At 40.3% G+C, this 22193-nt stretch overlaps 1 protein-coding gene across 3 annotated transcripts; it reads left to right on the forward strand.

The window, feature by feature from the left end:
- Positions 1 to 46: 46 nt before the first annotated feature.
- LOC119700331 (sodium/hydrogen exchanger 9B2-like) lies at positions 47 to 19845 on the forward strand. Of its 3 annotated transcripts, none has more exons than XM_038135286.1 (12): positions 47 to 2158; positions 4748 to 4847; positions 6010 to 6193; positions 7539 to 7709; positions 10397 to 10539; positions 12277 to 12404; positions 13310 to 13485; positions 14019 to 14125; positions 15280 to 15429; positions 17770 to 17878; positions 18048 to 18184; positions 19143 to 19845. In XM_038135286.1, the coding sequence occupies exons 2-12, from the start codon at positions 4758 to 4760 to the stop codon at positions 19380 to 19382; spliced, it is 1635 nt and encodes a 544-aa protein (XP_037991214.1). In that variant the 5' UTR covers positions 47 to 2158; positions 4748 to 4757; the 3' UTR covers positions 19383 to 19845. The 3 variants fall into 3 exon arrangements, with proteins under 3 accessions (XP_037991214.1, XP_037991216.1, XP_037991217.1); XM_038135288.1 differs by having other exon boundaries at positions 6013 to 6193; XM_038135289.1 differs by lacking the exon at positions 15280 to 15429.
- The last annotated feature ends 2348 nt before the right edge of the window (positions 19846 to 22193 follow it).

Here is a 22193-nt window from a genome sequence, read left to right on the forward strand (position 1 = left end):
CCAACATGAATTACATGGTCTGACTGCCATGGTTACCTTTAACATAGCTCCATTTATCTAGTTCATAAATGAAACTCTATGTCATATCTTCATATACATTATATACATATATATGTGAGGAAGGAATTAAGGACTAAATGCTACTTAATATGATTCATCAGAAATCAAAGCACAGGAAAAATGTACAATATTGTCTGTGTGTTTCTGTAGCAACAACTGCCGTGTTTATAAAATTATTGTTTAATCTTTTCAATATCAGCTGAATTTATTATAAATTACTTGATTTCAAAGATAATGGAAAACATCTAGTTAAAATATGGCCTCTTATTTTAAAATAATTGTATGTAAATCTAGATTTTACAAATGAGAAAAGTATTGTGGATGTTGACTTCATTGGGCTCATTTTGGGCTTCATGTTTACCTTTAGTCATGGTTGGAGCATTCTGACCTTGTGTAGTTTGTTTATGGAGTTTTAGAGAATCTAATATTTCAATCAAGTGACCCTGGCAGCCAAGCAGGATCAAGTTGGGGCACGAATCCAAAATGGCTCCAAAAATGTCCACTGACATAAATGCAAAATATTAAAAATTGAGGCTGGCAGGACACAATTTCAATGGTTTCAGAGTTTAATATGAAGGCCTGAGTCCTTTTGTTGTAGGTGCAAAAGGCTTACCTTGAAAAGAGAATTTCCTCATTGCAGTAACACAAGGAACATGTACTGTGTATTCTAAAAATATAATTAAGAATCTGAGAGAAAATTCATTATACTTATTGCACATTGACCATCATTACTTAACCTTTCTAAACTCACTTAGAAGTGATTTTAGTATAGAGCTGCTGCTCAAAAATGGCTCCTGCTGTTGTTGTCAAAGCACTTGTGCAAGAAAATAAGTACCACTTGCCTTTAAATTGCACTAAAGGCACAAAGGGTTTTTTTAGTGGTAGGCCACAAATCTGGTGGACCAGAAAAGTAAAAATCAGCAGAGCTTGCTGCCTCTTGCCTTATTAGCAGTGCTTTTCATGGAGGTGTGAACATCTGCAACTCTGAAATGTGTTCCAATGTCATGAGGTTTTTCAGCAGACTTGCAGGAATTATTAAAGGAAAATGCTTCTTAATGCTCTTGTGACCTAATTCCCTAGTCTGTTTTTAATGAAACTGGGCAATTCTCTTTGTTTTCCTTCTACCCCAGTGATAAATGAGGCTTTTTGACTTTTCAGATTCTAGGCCAAACTTTTCTCTTGTGGGGGAGGGAGGCATAGACTTCCCTGATTCCGAGTCCTTCTGGAAAATTTAATCTGATCAGAAAATGCTTTCATTTTCTCTTGGATTTGTAGTCAGCTTAGTTCTGTATGATGCATTTGACTCTGCTTTCACACGGACTGAGTGCAGCTTGCAAATTTAGGGTTGAGAAAAAGAGAAAGTCTGTCTCGTTACCTCATGTGCACTTACAAATGAGGTGGATGAACTTGTTTTATCTTTAAGAACTCAAAATGCTGGGATGGGAAGAACATAAATATGCGGCTTGTGTTTGTTTTGGGGATTGGTTGGTTGGGTTAGTTTTGTTTTTTTTTTTAATTCTCCTGCCTGCCCCAGTGCATTTTGTGTGTGTGCACCCAGAGCAGAATCAGTAACAGCTCCTTACCCTTTCTTTTTCACCTAATCTTCAGTTTCTCCAGTGCTGTAGTCTGGGTTAAAGCGTGTAGCTTCCCTATGCATCCTCCCACAGCCATGGGAAAGGCAGCACAGAAGGCCTTTTTCGTGTGTAGCAGATGCACTGAATCTCCTGGGGGACTGGCTAGGAAAGAGACAAAAAATCTTCCTCCGGGGTGCCCTGACGGGTATCCAGAACCTTGGATGGGCTCGGGATTGGTCCCATCGCTCTCACCAACCTGACAGTTCGGACCATGGCCCGTCTCCTGCCGCCTTTCCCGCGGTGACCCATTGAGCAAGGCCTGCGGGCAGCCCTTCGGGGCATCTCCGGCGGCAGCTGCTGGCCTGGCGCAGCTGAGGCTGTGGAGGAGGGCCTGTTGCGCCAGCAGCAGCAGCAGCGGGGGAGGAGGAGCCGGAGCCGTGCAGCAGACTGTGCCCGCTCGGGGCCGCGGCGGCGAGAGGCTGCGCGGGGAGCGGGTCCCTGGCCGTGCGCCCGCCGTGCCGCAGGTGAGTGTGTGCCGCTCTTGCCTCGCTGCAGCCGCATCCCCTGCAACAGGAGGAGTGACCGGGGAGGGGAACGGAGAGCCGGCTTGGCCGGCAGGAGGTTGCTCCCTGGTTTACTTGGCGCCTTTTTGTGGATAATGATGGTTTGGGTGTTTCAATCGTTGTTTGTTCTGAGTGCCAGTTGCTGCGGTGGGGTTCGTGGTGTTTCGTTTGCGTGGCTTTCTGTACTCTGTGTGCAAAGCAGAGCGCCCGGAGTCACCGAGGCAGCAGAGCTCGTGCCATGGGCATGCTGTCAGTCAGTCAGCTCTCCCTCACTACCCATTCAAAAACAACTGAAACGAGAGGAACTAATGCAAACCTTTCTGCTTTCCAAACTAGAAAAGTGTATTTCACAGGGAGGTACGAAAATAGGTCTGTTCCTGGCTGGTTTCCATGGGATAGGCCTTAACCCTGAGATATAAATTCCTCTCAATGATTTCTCAATCACTGATTTTTGTTGAACGTGGAACTGAAAAACCAAAACAACCCCACTACCCCCCAAAAAACCCAAAACCTGTGAGCTTCCATAAGTACAGTAACTACTCACTTTGGTCCCGTTAATCCAAAGGGCAGTTTTTGGAACTAGGTTCTTGATCCTGCCAACAGGGTGAAGACCTGCCACAAACAGATAAGGACAGCACTGTCAGATTCGTCATTCACTCCCTGAAACCATTCCTGTTAAACAGAACATTCAATATTCCTGCTTAGTCTATCTTGCCTGTCCCACACGCTGCTGTGAGCAGCACTTTCAGGAGCTGAAGCTGTGGCGAGGTGAACTTGCCCTTCTCAGAAGTATTAATTAATCAATTAACTCTTAGAAGTATTAATTAATTTTGTGTCAACAGCGACGTGACTGATCTGGGATGTTGCCTGTGCAAAGCTGGATGGAGAACAATATCCTTCTGTCCTTTGCTTGCACACAAACCTAGTGCAAATTTAAGTTCATAAATCCACCCTGGGAAAGTAGTCAGTGAAGGGAAGGAGGGAGGCACTGGTAGATTGCTGATCCTTTCTGTTCCAGTTAGGAGGCTTGGCACTTGTGGATTCCTGGTCCCAATGAAAGGATGAAAAAAAACCAAATCAAAAGTATCACTGATGTCATAAAAAAAATCCTAAAACCACAGCTATTTGGTTCTGCAAGTACTAATTAAAGATACAGAAAAATACTGAAAATTGAGTAAATAAACACTTTACCTTTAAACAGGAAACGGAGAAAAAGCAAAACTATTACCTATAACACACTGAAAGTGTTTGCCTATAGCTCTATATTCTTCTGCTATGCCTTGGTCATGCCTCAGGCCAGTTTCATATCAGAACAGCTCAAACAAAAACTCATAGTGTTAGAATGGCACTAGTCTTTATGCTATCAGCCCTTCCCAAATATCAAATATTTCATTTTAAATTTGAGGCTTGATAATTGTGACAACCAGCTCTGACTTAGTTCCAGCCATTTAGCAAGGAAGGAATTTCTTGGCTCAGAAGGTCTAGCTTTGCTTCACTGGTGTTTTATATGCCCAGAGCCATGTAAAAGACTTGAAAGAAATTTAGCTGATGGAGAATAAATGACAACCTTTGCTGTAAGAGAGAAAAAAAACACTATCAAGCCTTGTCTCCAGATACATGCCTGCCCCCCTTGATGGTTCACACTTGTGAAACTACAGTAAATAGGTGCATCAAAAAATATCTGACATACAAAACAGTGCACTGCCATATCACTTGTTAGAATCTATGGGACAAGTAGTGGACCAGTTAGAGTTGAGCAAATACAATGGTAACTATCCACAAATGACTTGGATATTACTTCCCGGTCTGAGAAGTACCTCCATGGGATATAATCAGTAAAAAAAGAGCCATGTTTAATCAGGCTGCAAGCTATGAAAAGTCCTGATCTTTATGCAAACAGGCATCTTCACTTTCTTAGATACACAGTCAATGTGTTTGTAACTAGTAGCATCTAGAGAAATCAGGTTGTTAAAATTCATCTGAAAATCAACCTGGATCGGTTAGGCTTAAGTTAGGGGAAAAGTGTAATGTGTCCCCTCCTGAAGCTTTAGAAACCTCTTAGAGTTTTAGAAACTACAGTTGTTCTAACTGCATTAAATGGTCACTTGCACTGATACGTACACAGGACCTGTGACACTTTCAGAATTGTCCTAATGGTCCTGCAATGTGGACAGCAAATAACCTTTCTTATGTGCTGAAAGGAGGCACAAATAGATAAATACTACAGCTGTCATTTTAAGAAGGAATGAAGAAGTTAGCACAGATAATTGTGATTCTAAAACTTTTTTTTTTTTTTTGGTTTTGTGGGGTTTTACTGTGGTTTTTTTTGTGCTTGAATTTCTAAGTTTAATACTGTTCTTCGGTTAGTTTCTGTCTCTTGTTCTTAGGTACAGTGTACAGAGGGACACAAAAACTATTGAACTTGAAACTGGGCTGAGAGGACTTTTCCACGTGGTCTGTGGAGAAAAGACATCATTGAGAAGTCATCCATTTGGAAAACAGTGTTTATTTGCTTCTCTTTAACTTTTCCACCTTTATTTCTTTCTTAAGGTTTGCAGCAATGGTAGGGGAAGATGTAAATGACAGTGAAGATTCTGAACCATCACTATGTGAGAGAAATGGCATGATTCCTATGCATGAGCAAAGTGAGGTAATTAACTAGGATCTCAAAGTATTGTTCTAGCCAGAGAGAACCCTCCTTTTCTTTTTTTCCTTTTTAAAGAATAAAGTTCTTAATGTAAAAGGCACTTAAAAGTAAGCATATAGTATTGAGTGTATCTCATATAGATGTTTATTTGGCATGTCTTTATGCACATGATGATCACAGAATCATGGAGTAAGCAAGTAACTCCATGCTGAAAGCTCATGAGATTTGTGTTCCAGTCATGACTCTGAGTAAGGAATATATATATATAGAGAGAGAGAGGAAAGAGACTGAAAAATAATCAGAAATGTGGAACTATTACTGGAGAAGGGCCAAACCACATTATAAGCAGAATTCCATGTCTACAGTATGACAATATGATGACATGAATAATCATACAGGAAGGCAGATGATTAACTTGTCAAAAATAATGCTAAAATTAAGTGAGACATATCCAAAAATGGTCAAAAAGTGCTTTGGTTATGAATATGGATAAGTAAATGTACCAGTATAAGAGAACAGCTTCAAGGGAATGACTCCCAGCTATAGTATTTCTCCATCTCTAGTTTGACTTACCTGCTTGAGCCTTCCAGCAATGGATCATGTAAGTAAAGCTTGTGCTGGCCAGCTGTGCTGTTTCTTTCATCTTTGTTTGGTTATTTTGGTTCAAGGCTTTGCAACAGTAGTTATTTAGGAGTTATATTAAAAGCACCATCTCACTGGAATGATGCTAATTATTAATTCTATTTTGAAATCCAGTCTGGAAGCAGAACCTTATCAAATTGTAGAAAATATTAATAAATGTTTAGTTATGTACACAAGACAAGCTGAGCCTGTCCTGCTATTATTGTTTCTTCATCAAATATGCAAATATTGTTACTGCACAGGTGCTACATCTGTTGGGACAGGAGCTTTGTCAGGTGCAGATAAAAAGGCAAATGTCCCGCAATTTCTCACATGCAGTCCTTGATGCAGTGCAGAAAAACAAACACAGGGCCAAAAATGCCAAAATTATGTCAAAGCTGGACATTCTTATAGTGGTTGTTCAGTTAATGTGGTCGCCTGTAGCCAGTGAGGATCCAGTGCATCTCAGCTGACTTCAGGTGGTGCACACTGCTTCATATACATACAGTGCCACTTCTCAGGGAGTCTCCTTGTTTGCCTTCAGCAGGCACCAACAGGAGGTGCCAAAGGTACTGATGGGAATGCACAAACAGAAGAAACTGCTCTCTTGAACCATTGCACTCAACAACCTCCAGAACCAACAGCAGGGTCTTCAATACCTGCAAGAACATGGAGGCAAATATTTGCTTGTCCTCCTCAGGGTTTACTGGCCCAAACAGTGACAAATGGTAGGTAAGAGAGACAGAGTTTATTGAAATGATAAATGGCAAATGAAGTACTTTTTTTTTTTTTGAATGGGATGATTTCTGTCCACTGTCCTTGAAAATAATGAATGGAAATAACTGGGTTTTACTTATCAAACCATTGTTTGAATGTTTTGCCAGAGGGGGGGAAAAAAAAAAAAAGATGAAACAAAGGTTTGAATGTACAGTTTTTGTCTCTCCAGTCTCATATGTTTACTATGGTAGGTATGTTTTTGCACTGCAAACTGTTTTTATCAGAAGACCTCCTAATTTTTGTCTTGATAGTTTGTCCTTAGTACTACAGGTTTGCAAAGCCAAGAGTCCTCACTACAAGGCAAACTGATCTGTTCTGTTTAGAATTTGTCCTAAACTGAAAATTCCCAAAAGAGATGCCTGGCTAGCCAATTATTTGAGATTTTTCCTAACAAAAGACATTTCATGTGTCTTTGATTGCTTCCACAGCCACTTGGAATTCTTAGGCTTTTATGTATGGAAATCTACTTGTCTTCCTTTGCCCCCTGTCACTCTCAAGAAAGATTAAGAAAACTCCAAATTGAAAATGCAGGTCATTTATTCAACACATATTTTTCTTCTTCTTCAGTCTTCTGTTTTGTATGTATGCATGCCTGTTCTCGTTGGGCATCTGTTGGAACAGATTTTTGAACCTTGAAAGAGCATAATGTTTTCACATATTGTATAATATTTTCACACACTGTTCTCATAATATTTTTCAGGATTTTTTCCCCCTCTGTATTATCCTTTGATTGCTGTATCAAGGAAAGTATTTGTACTCCAGATGTCCAGAGACATCACCCTCTTCAGAATTTTTTTCCCAGGAATAGCAATGTATTGCACAAACACATTCAGCCAAAAAATTATGCTTCAATTATTTGAAAAAGTTAGACTAGAGCTGCATTCATCAGCTTGAAGATACAACCAGGCTGTTCAACAGTAGATTTTGCTGTGGTTCTGAAGTAGCTGAAGGAAGATAAGCAAATGCAAGATAAGTTAGGGAAAGTCTTTGCTTTAAGTTTGGAACTTGTGAGGTGCTTTTCACAGCAGACCACGGCTCACTAAATTTATTTTTATATTTAATGATGTGCGTGTTACCAATTTTAAAATATTTTCGCATCTATAAAATCAGAACATCAGTTTAGGGACCATCAAAGATTAACTGCATTGTTATGATTAAATTAATTTTTAAGGTAAGTAATTTCATTTCTAAAAGTCATGGCTAATGTTTTTCTTTAGTAGCAAAACAAATGTGACCTAACAGCAAAGTTGTTGCTGAGAGATGATTAAATGTTAATTATTTTTTGTTTTGTTCCAGTTGCATTTGTGGTTCTGGTTTGGGCTGTGGCTTGGTCCATAACTGGGGCTGAGTGTCTCCCAGGTGGAAATCTCTTTGGAATTCTGTTTCTTTATTTCTTTGCTGTCATCGGAGGTAAAATTTTTGGATTAATTAAAATACGAACACTACCCCCTCTCCCTGCTCTTCTGGGTAAGAGATCCTTCCTTCTTTTCTTCCTGCATATTTTGTGTTGTCTAAACCATCAAGTAGTATTTGTATGCTAGATGTGTTTGGATTGGGAGTAAATAAACTGTGTTACATTCAAAATCTGTAGCTTTTCCAAATGACTTTTTCTGGTCCTCTCTGAAAAGGTGCAAAATTCCCCAGACTGGCTCAGGTGAAATTAACTAAGGCTCTCTTCTTAATTCTTTGTGGGTCAGAGAACTGTTTGCCTACAGAGTCCAAGTTTATTGTCCTTCAGACCCTTCTGTTACAGTTACTTAAAATTTGGCTTTAATAATACCAAACAGGAATCTTCATCCAGACATCATCTTACAGTAATCTCTTTGCAGAATTATTGCTGAGCTGTTTCTTTAGTATCTCACACAATGAAAATGTTTTCCAAAGAAAACATTACAGCAATTCCCTGCTACTGGTGGTCAGGATTTCTTTCTTCTCCTTCCTTTATCTCACGATAATTGAAACCTGAGAAAATAAATTCACAATAAGGAATAATTCTGCAGAGAATTATTCTGATTCAATCATAACTTTTTTTTTTCACATCAACATCCTATTTTACCTTACATAAAAATGCAAAATAGAAATGGGAGATGAAAATAATGTTAATTCTGACATCTTTAAAATCTTTTCCGGTTTTTTTCCTAGAGGAGGTTTTATACTTGCTTAGATGAGACAGTATTTTGAAGTGCTGTGATATCAGTAAAGCTGGAAATGAAGCTCCAGGTTCTTCTCCCCAGCTGCATGCTGTCCCCTTGCTCTGTTTAGTGCATAGATGAGTAAAGCTGCCGACAGACAGTAAAACTCCTCGGCAGAGTGGGCCAGATGTGACTCTGTAGCCTGCACAGCTGGCGCTGTGCCTCACACAGGAGCTCGCACACGGCTCTGTCCAGGCAGCCTGTGCGCTCCTGTGCTGCTTAATTTCACCAGAGGGAAAAAATTCAAATGAGAGGGAGGGAGGTTTTGCATATGGCATGCATGCCTGCAGTGTGAACCGGGAATGCCACACACAGGGTGTCTGCCCTTTCTAAGTAAACACCCCTCTTAAACAAATAAAAGTATTTCTGACCACTTGGGTTCTGCTTGTTTGGGAGTTTTTTAATTACATCTGTATCTGAAAGTTATGAGTTGAGCATGAAACTGCTTGTCAGACAGGTAATACTGGACAACAGAAACTTCAGCATGACAGCACATGTCTCTTGAGTTGTTTAGGACAGAGTTCATTGTTCCGATCCCCAGTCTTTCAGGAAAACTGGAGAGATCTGACTCGGAAAATGAGACAGACAATGTCTGTGAATATTCTGTTTTTACATAAAAAATTCAAACCATGTGCTCTTATATGGCTATAACCCACTTTTGCTAGGTCCAGTAGAGTGTAAGGTGGCTGAGCACTTAAGTACCTTATTGTGAGCCTCTCTCAGGAAAAAAGGAGTGAAATTGGTACTGAAACAACTACATAATATATTTTAGGTTCATGTTGCAGAGAAGTTTCTGCAGCAGGAAGCATGGAGCAAGTCAATTAAGATATCCTTTGAGGTGGAGATTTTTGCTTTGTTAAGTAGATTCCCAGATCAGGGTAGCTCCAGTGACTTGGACCTCATGCAAATGTTGCAAAGAGCGTATGATCACAGTGCCAGCCTCGTATAATTGTCATGAGGTACCACAAATTAATTATGACACTGGTTTTTTTTCCAAGAGGTGGTGGAAATAACAATGTTGGAAGGTATAGAGTGTCCCAGGACAAATTAAGTTCACAGTCAAGGCTCACACTGAGCTGGAACCAACCTGAGCACAGTGATTTGTTTACTTTTTGTCTTTTTTTAGTTTCCTGTTTCTAAACATGACTAATATAAAATTATGCCACAAAAATGTATCTTTGAATCATCAGGAGTCACAGTGAATCCTCTGTAGATCCATATTTGCAGTCAACTTTTCCAGTACTTTTCCATATGCTTCCAGAGCTGTGGTTTCGATAGCTTTGCAGGAAGTCTCTGCTTGGACAGTTTTACTAATATTTGTAAAATGTTGTGTCTTGCAAGTAGCTGAAATAGAGGATAAAACTAAGTTTCTGATTTCCCTTCCCTTTTTTGTCCCCTCTTTGTGTAAGAGTCTTATTGCCAGAGCACTTGAAAATGTTTAAATTAGTCCATGATGAGCTGGTTTAGACTATATATCCTAGTGAATGCAGCATTATGGTTGCTGTGTTACCTGCAGTTCTCACACCTAAGAGGATTTTTAACAATTCCCAACTTCTGAGATAAATACACAATATTAGATGATCTTCCTATTTTTGTATTAAAATAAGCTAACAAGAAAAAAATCTCTTAAGAATGCAGAGGTGTCTTTGCTTATGGTAAGTATGACCTGCACCTGGTAAACAAAGCTGAGTTCTTTTCACTCAGACTGAAGCTGTGTATTAGCATCCTGCTGATTTATTCATTGGTGACCTGCTGTGTTCTGAGGCCACTTTCACTGCTTTAAATGTGTTTATCTCTTCTCATGCCTCAGTCCCGTTATTAAAACATGGCTAATAATTTGGAATAGAAATTGTTTCTTTGTCTCTCATAAAAACATGATATGGTGTCTATTTTTAAGAGTGCTATGCAAGCTTTTCTTGTGCAATAAAAAATTTGACAGGAGCTTATTTGTTTTGACTTAAGGGATGCTACTTGCTGGTTTCCTAATCCGAAATACCCCGTTCATCAGTGACTTTGTCCAGATAAACCTACGCTGGTCTGCAGCACTGAGGAATATTGCTCTTTCCATTATCTTGACCCGAGCAGGACTTGGCCTGGATCCAAAGGTATGGCACCAGCCATTTGTGTGTGGGAGACTATACAACAGCAATCAAAAAAAACTGAATAATTAGTTCCATTAAAAATATTCAACCGCTTGGTCTTAGAGCATCGGCAAATTAGATCATCAGAGAAAGCATAATTTTTGTTGTATAATTATATGTATGTTAATATTGGCAGTTGGATTTGTACAGTAGGCAAGCAATCAAAAAGAAAAACCTGAAGAAAAAATATTATTATTTTAATTTTCTGAATTTTATGAGTGGAACGTATTGAGAATGTGTGCGCTGTCATGGTCTGTCAGGAAGAGTTTACATTCCCTGACCAACTCCCTGTTATTTTATACTGAAAATTTGAAGCAATGCAAGTGATCCCCAGTCCTTGAAAGAGAATGTTTTTGAAATCCCAACCAACCAAAACAGTCTAAACCCTGCGTGACTTTATTTTCCTTTTATTTTCCTTTTTCGTTTCCATTTTAATGCAAGTATGTTAATTGCAAAGATGAATCCTGCTCCACTACTGAAACAATGATTCTCATCACAATGAAGCCATAGCAGTCCTGTGAACAAAAAATCTCTGCACCCTAAGAAACATGATACCTCGTAAATTGATGAAGGCAAGGTTTTGCTTATTCACAGTGAGCTGGCTGAAGTAAAGCTGTACCATACTGTTGAAGCAACCTCCCTGTTGAAGGAATCACTCAGTTTATATAAAACTTAGATATATGGTTAGTTTAGAACATCTAAACTAATTTCTCTTAAACAAGAAAAACTACAGAGTTGCCAGTGCTACAGTTATTTAGGAAAATGAGGTTTTGTCAATATTGAAAAATATCTGTTTTCCTAAATTATCATCATCCTCTTCTCCAAAACATTGAGGCTTGTATGAGCATGAACTGTGTGTTGTTAGACACAGCCTGAATGTCCAGTTCTGTGAGACTGCATTTCTTTCTATTCATTACATTTTTTTGCTGAGAGAACTTCATTTTTGACTCCTTTTTCTTCCATGTGGTAAGAAAACTGTCACTTGGACTCTGTGTGTGGCAATGCTTGATGCAGCTACAATTGTTCCTCATATAATTGAAACTCTGAAGACAAAGAAGTCAGTTTCTCTTCTCAGTCATGATTATGCTGGGATAAACTGGACTGGTAAAAGTAGAACTCACTGATTTTTATTTCTTTTTTCTTTTTTTTAATTTCATGTCAAAATTAGGGACCTGTCATAGCAGACTCGTGTTTGTGACTAACAATTAAAGACAGCTGTTAGAAGCAAATATGACAGTTCAGGATTTTTTTTTTAAGTTGCTGAGCCAAAAGGACCTTTATCTCTGAATATCAAGTGAGAGACAGCTGAAAGATGCTTGGCTCCTTTTGCCAAGTTGATGTAGTTCTACAACTTCTCATGATTTGTTCGTAGATTTTGGGGCAGCTTTGGGGGGGTGCTCATGCAACTTGTGGGATTATAGTAAAGTCTTTTGTGGATGGAGCAAATTACAAGAAGCCAAACAGAATTTTCTGTTACTGCTTCCTGTGACATTCAGGAACCTTATCAAACCTAGATTCACTGCCACACTTGAAATTTTATACCCAAATCCGGTTGGGCTTAGGCTTATCTCTAGTTTAGGCCATGTCACGTCCTATAGTGCAGCTCAGACAGGATTCTTTAACGAGCAATATCAGATTGTAAATGTTTTTCCTCTCTGTAAAGCCAAGGGTTCTGACACTGTTGTGCCTGTATGATTGCAGGCTCTTAAGAAGCTCAAAGCTGTCTGTTTACGGCTTGCTTTCGGACCGTGCCTCTCAGAAACAGGCACAGCTGCTGTCCTTGCCTACTTGTTCCTGCATTTGCCATGGCAATGGGGATTTATATTAGGGTAATGTACTGCCTTTTCGCCTCTATGACAAAACTGCTGGTTTCTAGGCTGCAGCTCAGTGATCCAGCTGTGGTTAGTTCTCTGTGCCAAGCAGAGACCTCAGTTCAGTGCCATTTGGGAAGCTATGCTTAGCCCCTCTGGTCTTCTGCTTACCTTTTATGTCTGGCTCTGTGGCTTATTTAAAGGTCATATTTTCAGGCTGCGGAGGAGTACTTGCATAATTACTCTTCTGTGTTTGTGACCTGAGCACTTGAAGAAAGGATGGTGCAATCCCTGAGTCTTGAACCACAACAAAGGGGGCTTTTAGGGACAGCAAATTATACCACAGTTTGGAGAATCTTCATACTGGAATTCAGAACTTCCACACAGAGAGATACACATAGGACAGCCTTCCTGTCACAAGTCAAGGACAAGGCTATGGCATAGTACATTCTACAGTAATATCCTTGAAGAGAAGACCTTTTCCATCCAGTCCTATCTAAATTGGAGGACTTGGGCCAGACCCATACATTAGAAGAAGATGGGTGAACTCCTCCTCTGACACACGCTGAATTTTATGAGAAGGAACTGGGCTGCTGAGTCATAAGCACGTCTAGACCAGGTTTCCAAATGGGACAATCCAGGCATCTGTCAGGGAGCATAACTGGCCTGCAGTGGAAACTCCAGTTTTAGCCTGTGGAGCCTTTTACTTTTAATGTAACTGAGTTGGGCAGAAAGTAAGAGCTGATCGCAGATCTGCATAAAAATATCCCTGCTTGTAATTAGAGGGGAAAGGTTAGGAAAATACTTTACATAAAGGTCTACTTATTTATACTTCAAAAGAATTAAGGTCAGATCAGAACATTTTGAAGTTTTTTTTTAGTTCAGTGCTTTCTTTTTGAGATGCTGAACCTGTGTGTTTTCAGTTTTGTTCTAGGTGCAGTCTCCCCTGCTGTGGTGGTTCCCTCCATGCTGATTTTACAAGCTGGGGGATATGGGGTGGAGAAAGGTGTCCCAACTTTGCTAATGGCAGCTGGAAGCATCGATGACATTCTGGCTATCACAGGCTTCAACACATGTCTTGGGATGGCTTTCTCTTCTGGTATGGTGGTTTATCTGTACACAATGAAATGCAGAACCAGTGATATTTTGGAGAATGTGTGCTCTGTTGCGGCTGACTGGTTTGTAACGTCATGGCATCTCATTATAAAATTAATGTATAGCCTTAAATACTGAGATGGAAATTACCCATGTTCAAAAGTTGGTGTAACATGGTCAGCTCTGAGTTGTGGGTCACAAGAACTTTCAGAGAACCATTTTCCCTGACTGTTCCCTTAGCTGCCAAGACTGGGCCCTGCATGCCCGACATGATGCTTTGAAATTTCACTGGGTTTGGCAATGTTCTTACAGTGGCTCTTTCTCTGACTTCTCTTGCACACTTTCTTGGCATGAGCTTTCAGAGAAAGAAAGTTGCACCATCCAGTTCCTTCAGGCCCATAGGTTCCCTCCTGAACTCCTTTGCCCCAAGTAATTTAAAGCAGACACTGTCCTGGAATCACCCTCATAGGTCTAGAGCATGGTTTGCGTGAAGCTCTGTGGATGGCTTACTGAACGTGTTTTCCTTTTGCGAAATAGGTTCTACTCTGTACAATGTGCTCCGTGGAGTGCTGGAGGTCGCTGTTGGAATAGCAGCTGGGGGAATTCTGGGAATGTTTATTCGATATTTCCCAAGCCATGATCAGGTAAAAACCTAGTTAAAAAAAAATTACAATCAAGTGATTCTTTGCGAAGGGATTATTTTCTTGAGTTATTAATTTCCAACATCCTGTGCAGCTGGTTTTGGGGAAAGCTTTTTACAGTGCTAGCAGCTTCCGGATTGGAAAACCTGTCAAGTGAGGATTTGTTTTAAAGGTGATTACTTATTTACTGCACCAATAATAATGTGTGATCTCACAGTCCTTCCTGATGGAAGTTTGGAACCCAGCTCACCATCCTGCTCTCATTGAAGGTAGTGGAAATGGAGGAAGGGTCTGATACCCATTTCAGACAGTAAAATAATAATTTATTCGTTTGATGCAAGACACATGTACTTCTTCAAGATGTACCCAGTAGGCTTAAGATTAAAAATTAATAAAGCAGATGTATTAGAGGTTTTAAGTTATTGATCATATCATAAGTATTAATTAGAATGTGTTACTTTTCATAAAAATTACATCTGTAGAAAGTGTTAGATGAATTTTCTGTTGAGGGGTAATTAAATGAACAGAAAATTGTGTAAGAATGTAGATATGCTCTGGATTACCAGAGTCAGTATTCAGAGCATCTATTGCCCTCAGTGGCATCAAATTTTGTATTTAAATAATGTAAAAACTGTGATTCAAGAGCTGAAGAGTTAGATAGAAATGAGGAGCAATGGTAGATAACTGTCTGCTGTGAGACTGAATGAAATAAAACTGCATTATTCCTAGCAAGTGTTTGACTTGTCCTTAAAAACATCTGGTGGCAAAAATTTCACCTTTCCTTGTTTCCTTGGATAAACTGTTGTAATACTTGACTACACAGGTAGAAAATCCTGCTATTGCAGAGTTGAGACAGAGCTGCTGGAACAGAGCATCATGTTCCTTGTGATAAAAAATAGCCTAGTGGCAATAAGAACTTGGATGGGCAGAAGTAAAAAAATACATTTTCAAAATTTGTATTCTTAGGAATTAATATCTGAAAAAAATCCTCAATCCAACTGAGCAGTTCAATTCACACTTGGAAGCTTTGATTCCTTCAAAATTATTAATTTTTAATTTTCAAGTTCTTATTTTCAAAATTAACAGGAGTGTAACTTTTTTTCTCCCATTTCTGAAAGAAATTCACCTTTTTTGTTTGTCTCTTTCCTTGGCTGCAGGCATCTTTGGCATGGAAGAGATCATATTTTGTGCTTGGACTGTCCATGTTTGCTGTTTTTGGCAGCATCTACTTTGGCTTCCCTGGATCAGGAGGGCTTTGCACATTAGTCTTAGCTTTTGTTGCAGGTGTGGGATGGTCTGATGAAAAGGTGAATGTTCACACAAGAAGCATGCCATATCCAAAGTCTGGTGAATGTACAGCTTGACAGGAGCTTGAATTTCTGTCTGGAGTGGTAATGGTATATTTGTGAAGCGTTAGAGCATGTACAGATTTAACAAACAAGCAAAAAAACCCCAAAACTCCCCCAAACCAAGCAGCACACTGTACATTTGTTTTGGAAGTCTTTAGCATTTCCTGAGACAGAAAGTTACCGTGTATGTCAGTAGAGCAATATGTATGCCAATACAGAGCCTGGTGTACTGATTGAGAAGTGCTCAGCTTTTCTTAGACATCTTAAGCCATATGAAGGAGGCTTAGTTATGAAGGCACTTGACAGTAGCCATCCAAAGCTTCAATTCCCAGCTCTGTGAGTGTCTGTACAGTCACTTTATGTCAAGTTTACAAATGGGTGTCCAAGATGCAGTTGTGGACATGGCCTGAATACCCTGAGGGTTTGTTTGTTCCTGTGGTTTGGAGGGGGTGAAATGAAAAGCAGTGATTAACTATCCTCTCATCTTTCCCAAATCCCAGCCAGTGTAATTTGGATAACTTAGAGAGTGGAGTGTACGCAATAAATGATGATGTGAGGCCATACAGAAACCATATAAAAGACTGCTTTCTAGTCACTTTCTCTTAGCCTAGCCTACTTCATCTTAATGCTGCTGGCCCACTGCCTCTCTGTACCTTGCTATGTCTGACTGTTTCTTTTGCTTGATCCCATCTACATTTAATGTTTTGAGGACATCTTCTCTCCACAGCTATAGCTTTGTGGCATTCAGTAGAAGAGGAAGAAGAAAAAGAAAGGGGATTAGATATAGTAGAGTCCATGTTATTATCCCCATTTTGACCCTGACTTTACAAAGATCTCAAAGTTTGTTATAACAATGAAAAGAAACTATAATTGTCCAATATTAAAGGATGAAAAACTCTTCTTGGGACTTTACTAGTTAAGGACATTACAACTGATAAAGCTCCCTACTGAAAAGCTTTTAAACCATTATAGGAGGAAGGACCTTAAGAGGGGATATGCAATCTATAATGGCTTAGTTTAAAATCTTTTGATCTGTGAATGAAGCTTCATGGCCTTAAGTATATTGATGTCAAATGCCTTAGCTCTTTTTTTTCTCAGATAGAGGTGTCTGTGTACTCAATATATTACCAAGGTTTTCCTGCTGAGCTTCTCAAAGGCCACTGCCTCCCATTGTCCATGGTGGAAGGCACTTGACAAACACTTGTCTGCAGAGAGCAATGAACATTGGACCTATTCCTGGAACAGTCAAATGGGCAGTGAATAGGCTGAAATGTGTAAAGAAGGGACTTTGGGGGGGCTTTCTTTTTTTAAATGTTACTTTATTTTGCCAGAAGGGAAAAGGGTGAAGTAACAAGGAGAAATGAGGCAAAAATAGTTTTTTTTTAATATTTATTTATTTATTTATTTATTCTTTAAGCTTACAGAAGTTTTTGTGTTACTATAACCTACCATTCCTTGACAGAAGAGCAAGAGGTGTTGCAGGATCAGTCCCAGAGAGAATACCAAGTATGGGACATGTCTAGGCCCTGGACTGATTATTAAGTGACAGAGCACTGCACTTATATTTTCCACACACTCCTGCCTGAAGGTTCATTTGCTATTGTAGAACCCACTTAACTAAAAGACAAGCTATGTGCACCTTGTCGTCTAAGTGGAAGATTCCTGTTTACCATGGCAGCAGTTGTTTTAGGAAAATTGTGTAAAGTTCAAACATGAAGAGAAAAGATGGTTTTGCCTTTATACACTATATTGCAGTGGAAAGTTCAGCACTTGTTCCTGAGCAAGATTTCAGACTTGCTCAGACTGACTTTGCTCCTGCTGACATGGAGAAAGGCCTCTGAGTGAGTGCAGCACAAACAGAGTTAGGTTGTGACTGAAACTTGGGAGAGTCTGACTCTGCTCAGCTCCAAATGGAAGAACATGTTTAGGCATGCAGTTCCCAAAGGCTCAGAAACTTCATGGCAAAGCTGTTGAAATGACATCTTTCTAAATACTGAAAATCAACAATGCTTTTTTTCTTCCTCTTGTCTGCAAACTGCTCTGTTACTGTTCAAACACCAGTGCTTTTTATTTCTCCTCTCAAGACATCAAACATTTCTTTACTAGGACATCCAGACTCAGTCTGACCTTCAAAAGGTGTGCAGCTGATTTTGAATGTTTTAGTATTAAGTCAAAGAAAGAAGAAAATTCTGGACAATCTTTATGAAACATTTTCACTTTGTCCTATGATTACTTAACTATTGTGTCTGCTTGGCCATCTTTTTGTGAATTTACAGATTAGTTTTGTTTCTGTTGCAGAGGGAAATAGAAAAAATTGTGGCAGTTGCATGGAATATCTTTCAGCCTTTTCTTTTTGGTTTAATTGGAGCAGAAGTATCCATTACATCTCTTAGGCCTGAAACTGTTGGTAAGATCATTCACAAATTATCCAGCTTTCATTACTGGCTTTGAAAGAATCTCTATAAAGAAATCTAAACCAAAGCAGATTATGGCTGACCCCCCCCCCAAAAAAAAAAAAAATCAAAAACCAGAAGCACCTATGCACAAAAGTATTGAAAAGTGTTTGTCTGTTGCAGGGCTCTGTGTTGCTATATTAGGCATTGCCCTAGTTGTGCGAATCATAGCAACGTTCCTGATGGTGTCTTTTGCTGGGTTTAATTTCAAGGAGAAGGTATTTGTCTCACTGGCATGGATTCCCAAAGCCACTGTCCAGGTAAACAATCCAACATCACTTTCATTACAGGCTAAATCTATTTTCTTTAGCAAAGCTCCCTAACTAGTACAGCAGTAAGCAGGGAAATGTTCAGGCTCAATGACAGCTGAATGTAGAATATTGACTGTTCATACTCTAAAACACACTAACTGCTTAAAAAGTGTGTGAACCTTCTATGTGCAAGTGTTTTGCTTGCATCCTGGGTTTACTCTTTATAATGACAGTGAATTGTACATATACCACAGGAAATTTAACCATTTCTCAGCCATTGCTGATTATTGTGCCTTCACACACAGATTCTGAGAACTCTCAAAGGTAAAAACATTTCCCTCTTACACATGAAGTGTCTGCAAGGACAGTCACATCCGAACTCAGAATGGGTTTCAGTCTGTGATTATTTTGGCAAGGAGTAGCCTGAGAGACATATTAATAGAGATGCCTCAGGCTGGCTACATTCCTGCTCCTTTATTTCAGTGATTGTCATGTCATTTAGACTTTGCCTCAATAGCATGATTACTTGCAAACCAAAGTTAATAATCAAAACAGGCAAGGCTTATTACATGATCAGTGAATTTAATTTTCAGAAGCTGCCACTAGTTGACTATTGTCAGGATACATTCTACAAGCGTGGCATTTTCACAACTGCAATACACAATATACTGGCCTATTTCATTAATCACACATTGTCCAGAAATGAGGATAAAATGGCAGCTAAGCAACATTCCTCACAGGAGGGAAACCATACAGATAAAATCATTAGCTTAGGAAATTCCAAGCATAGTCAAGTGAAAATTGTTCTCATAGGTGTAATATAATGTTTACTTTGCTATGTACAGCCTAAAAACAGGTAGAATATACTAAAAATGTCAAATATTTGTGAAATGTTGACTAATGCTTTTTTCCTCATGCAGTGCTAAAGATTACTTGCTCTATCTCAGCAATGTTTTCTTCCCTGCAGGCTGCAATAGGTTCTCTTGCCCTGGATACAGCAAGACGACATCAAGATGAACAACTGGAAAAGTATGGAATGGATGTACTGACAGTGGCTTTCTTGGCTATCTTGATCACTGCTCCAATTGGAGCCCTGGTTATCGGCTTGGCAGGGCCCAGACTTCTGCAGAAGGCTCAGACAAATAGCAAGGAGGATGAGGAAGGTGCAGTGGTTGGAGAAGAGGCAGAGGCCTGTGAACCTTCGTAAGACAGACAGACAGCTACAGCACTCTGGTCCTTCAACCCTGACACTTTTGTTGAGTAAAGACGGCATGTCTAATCTTGCTGGAGGAACATAAAACTATCAGTCACCCCTGCTATTTTTAAAGCAGCCCTGGTGAAGTTCTATAAAATATTTTTATGTGAAGATGGTGCCTTGATATGAACTAGCTGAACATACAGTGAACAAGATGACTTGGGAGTGAGTCACTGAGAAGTTAGCAGTCAAGAGTTACTTGAAATGTGTGGGTGGTGAGGCCAAGGAGAGGGTCAGAATTGTTGAGGTGTGGAGTGGAGTCATGAGGTAGAATATAAGCAAAAAAAAATGGAGACTAATGTGAATAACTGCTTGATGGTTGAAACTGGGCTGTGAGATGAGAAGTTATACAACACAAAGAAAGCAACTTCAAAATAAGAGGTTGCTGACACATAATGAACAAGTCCTGCCATCAGCTGGTTGATGATTGGTGATTGATCAGTTGGTGATTCCCTCTCCTTCCTCATTTGTGTTCCAAAACTTGCTTTTCCCTATTGCTGTTCTTCCTCACTGCTGAGGCACTCCTTTGTGCCTTCCAGGACTGTCAGCTCTGGTTATACAGCAAGTGGTACTTACATGCTCAAAGAGCCAGTTGGGGCCATCATAGACTGGTAGTAAAGATGTTGGTGCCGACAGAAAAAAAGACGGAGCCTGAAAATGAGATGAGGGTTGTGGGATGGCTATAAGGACTGGGGGAGGGTTGTATGGGATTGGGATGACTGGTTCTCCACCTGTGTACCTCAGCCTTCACACAACATGATGTCAAGAGAGAGATGCTGTTCTACAGCCAGGAGTAACCTCTGTTGATCAAAATCCTGCTCTTGCCTTTTAAGTTTGGTATCACTTGACAGATACCAGCAAATCTGTCTGGCTCTGAGTAAGTTGTTGGTAACTCCATTCTGAAGCACGGGGTCAGTACAGCATCCATCAGAATCTGGAAGTTACTTTGTTATTTTTTGAAAAGGCTTTTAGACCATGCCTGTAACTGAGGTGGACAACACTCTCCTGCAGATTGCTACACTACAGTTCACTGAACTCATTTTACAGGATACTGTGTAGAATACATTTGATGGTGTCTAAGTTTTGGAATTAGTAAGAACAAATAACTTCTATTTCATCTTTTAAATTTTTAATATGCAGAACAAAAAATGTACAAAAATACTTTTAACTATTTAAATACTTTTGATGTTGACACTATTTGCGGAGAGTCATATGCCATGCAGATGAACTGTACATGCATGTCTTTGAATAAGCCTTACTATCTAAGCAAAAAGAAAGCTTCCTGAGAAATACCTAAATTTCATAGCCTGCTGTTCCAGCACAATGATAAAAATGCCAGGAAATTATTTGGTAAGTTTTCCCCTAATGGTTGTCAATACATTATATTTCTCTAACTCTGCACACTGCTGCTCTCTCTGCTTCCTCGGGAGTGTGCCATCTTTGGTTCAGTTTGTCTCCTGACCCGAAAGGAAGGTGCTTTCAAACTGCACCTGATGGATTTGAAGCTGGAGCAATGGTTAAGGGTGCTGTGCTTGGGCATTACTGTGACATACGTGGACTTCTGTGCCTGTTCTGCCTACTTCACGTGCACTCCTGGTGTCCCCCTGAACCAGTCCTGTTCAGTATCTTTACTGATGATCTGGATAAGGGGATTGAGTGCACTCCCAACAAATTCATGGACAACACCAAAGTTGGGTGGCAGTGGTGCTGTGCTGGAGGGCAGGAAGTCTCTGCAGGGGATCTGGACTGGATCAATGGCCTGAGACCAACAGAATGAGGTTCAACAAAGCCAAGTGCTGAGTCCTGCCCTTGGGTCACTGCAGCCCCTTGCAGTGCCACAGGCTGGGGGCAGTGGCTGGGAAGCTGCCCGGTGGAAAAGGACCCGGGGGTGCTGGTCAGCAGCGGCTGAACATGAGCCAGTGTGTGCCCAGGCGGCCAAGAAGGCCAAGGGCATCCTGGCCTGTATCAGCAGTGGTGTGGCCAGCAGGAGCAGTGATTGTCCCCTGTAGTGGGCACTGGCGAGGCCACAGTTCCAAGAGCTGCATCCAGTTCTGGGTCCCTCACTGCAAGGACACTGAGGTGCTGGAGCATGTCCAGAGATGGGCAATGGAGCTGGGGAAGGGTGTGGAGCACAAGTCCTGTGAGGAGTGGCTGCGGGAGCTGGGGGTGTTTAGCCTGGAGAAGAGGCAGCTCAGGGGGACCTTACTGCTCTGCAGCTCCCTGACAGGAGGGTGTAGCCAGGTGGGGGTCGGCCTCTTCTAGCACAAAACCAGGGACAGGATGAGAGGACAGACTCATAAGCTTTAAGTTGGATGTTAGGAGGAATTTCTTCACAGAAAGGGTTGTTAAACAGCGGAATGTACTGCCCAGGAAGGTGGTGGAATCATCTTCCCTGGAAGTGTTTAAGCAAAGACTGGATATGGCACTGAGAGTCATGGTCTTGTTGAAATGGTGATCATAGGTTGGATTCAGTGATCTCAGAGGTCTTTTCCAACCTCATTGATTCTGTGATTTTGTGAAATGCACTTAGTTTTAATAGGAGGTTAAGTAATTAGAAATTGTAATGTTGGTAAAGCTAACTGATAAGATGAGGAAATAGTGTTCAGTTCATCAGTAACTGTCTATAAAATAGTTCTACTTGAGTAAAACTTACAGGAGTTCACTTTTTTGTAAAGCTTTATAAAAAGCAGAATTCTCCCATAGGGATCACTATGCCAAATTTGGAATGTGTTCAATAACAGAAGTGTGATGTTGTAAGGATTA

The sequence above is a fragment of the Motacilla alba genome, chromosome 4 (assembly GCF_015832195.1).
Source record: "Motacilla alba alba isolate MOTALB_02 chromosome 4, Motacilla_alba_V1.0_pri, whole genome shotgun sequence".
In the NCBI taxonomy this organism is placed as follows: Eukaryota; Metazoa; Chordata; class Aves; order Passeriformes; family Motacillidae; genus Motacilla; species Motacilla alba.

Bases quoted from the DNA above. Each gene is read 5' to 3' on its own strand.
- LOC119700331 (XM_038135286.1), top strand. From the start codon at position 4,758: ATGGTAGGGGAAGATGTAAATGACAGTGAAGATTCTGAACCATCACTA. The intron at 6,194-7,538 runs GTAGGTAAGAGA...GTTTTGTTCCAG, and splicing joins GGCCCAAACAGTGACAAATG to TTGCATTTGTGGTTCTGGTT. The intron at 12,405-13,309 runs GTAATGTACTGC...GTGTGTTTTCAG, and splicing joins CAATGGGGATTTATATTAGG to TTTTGTTCTAGGTGCAGTCT.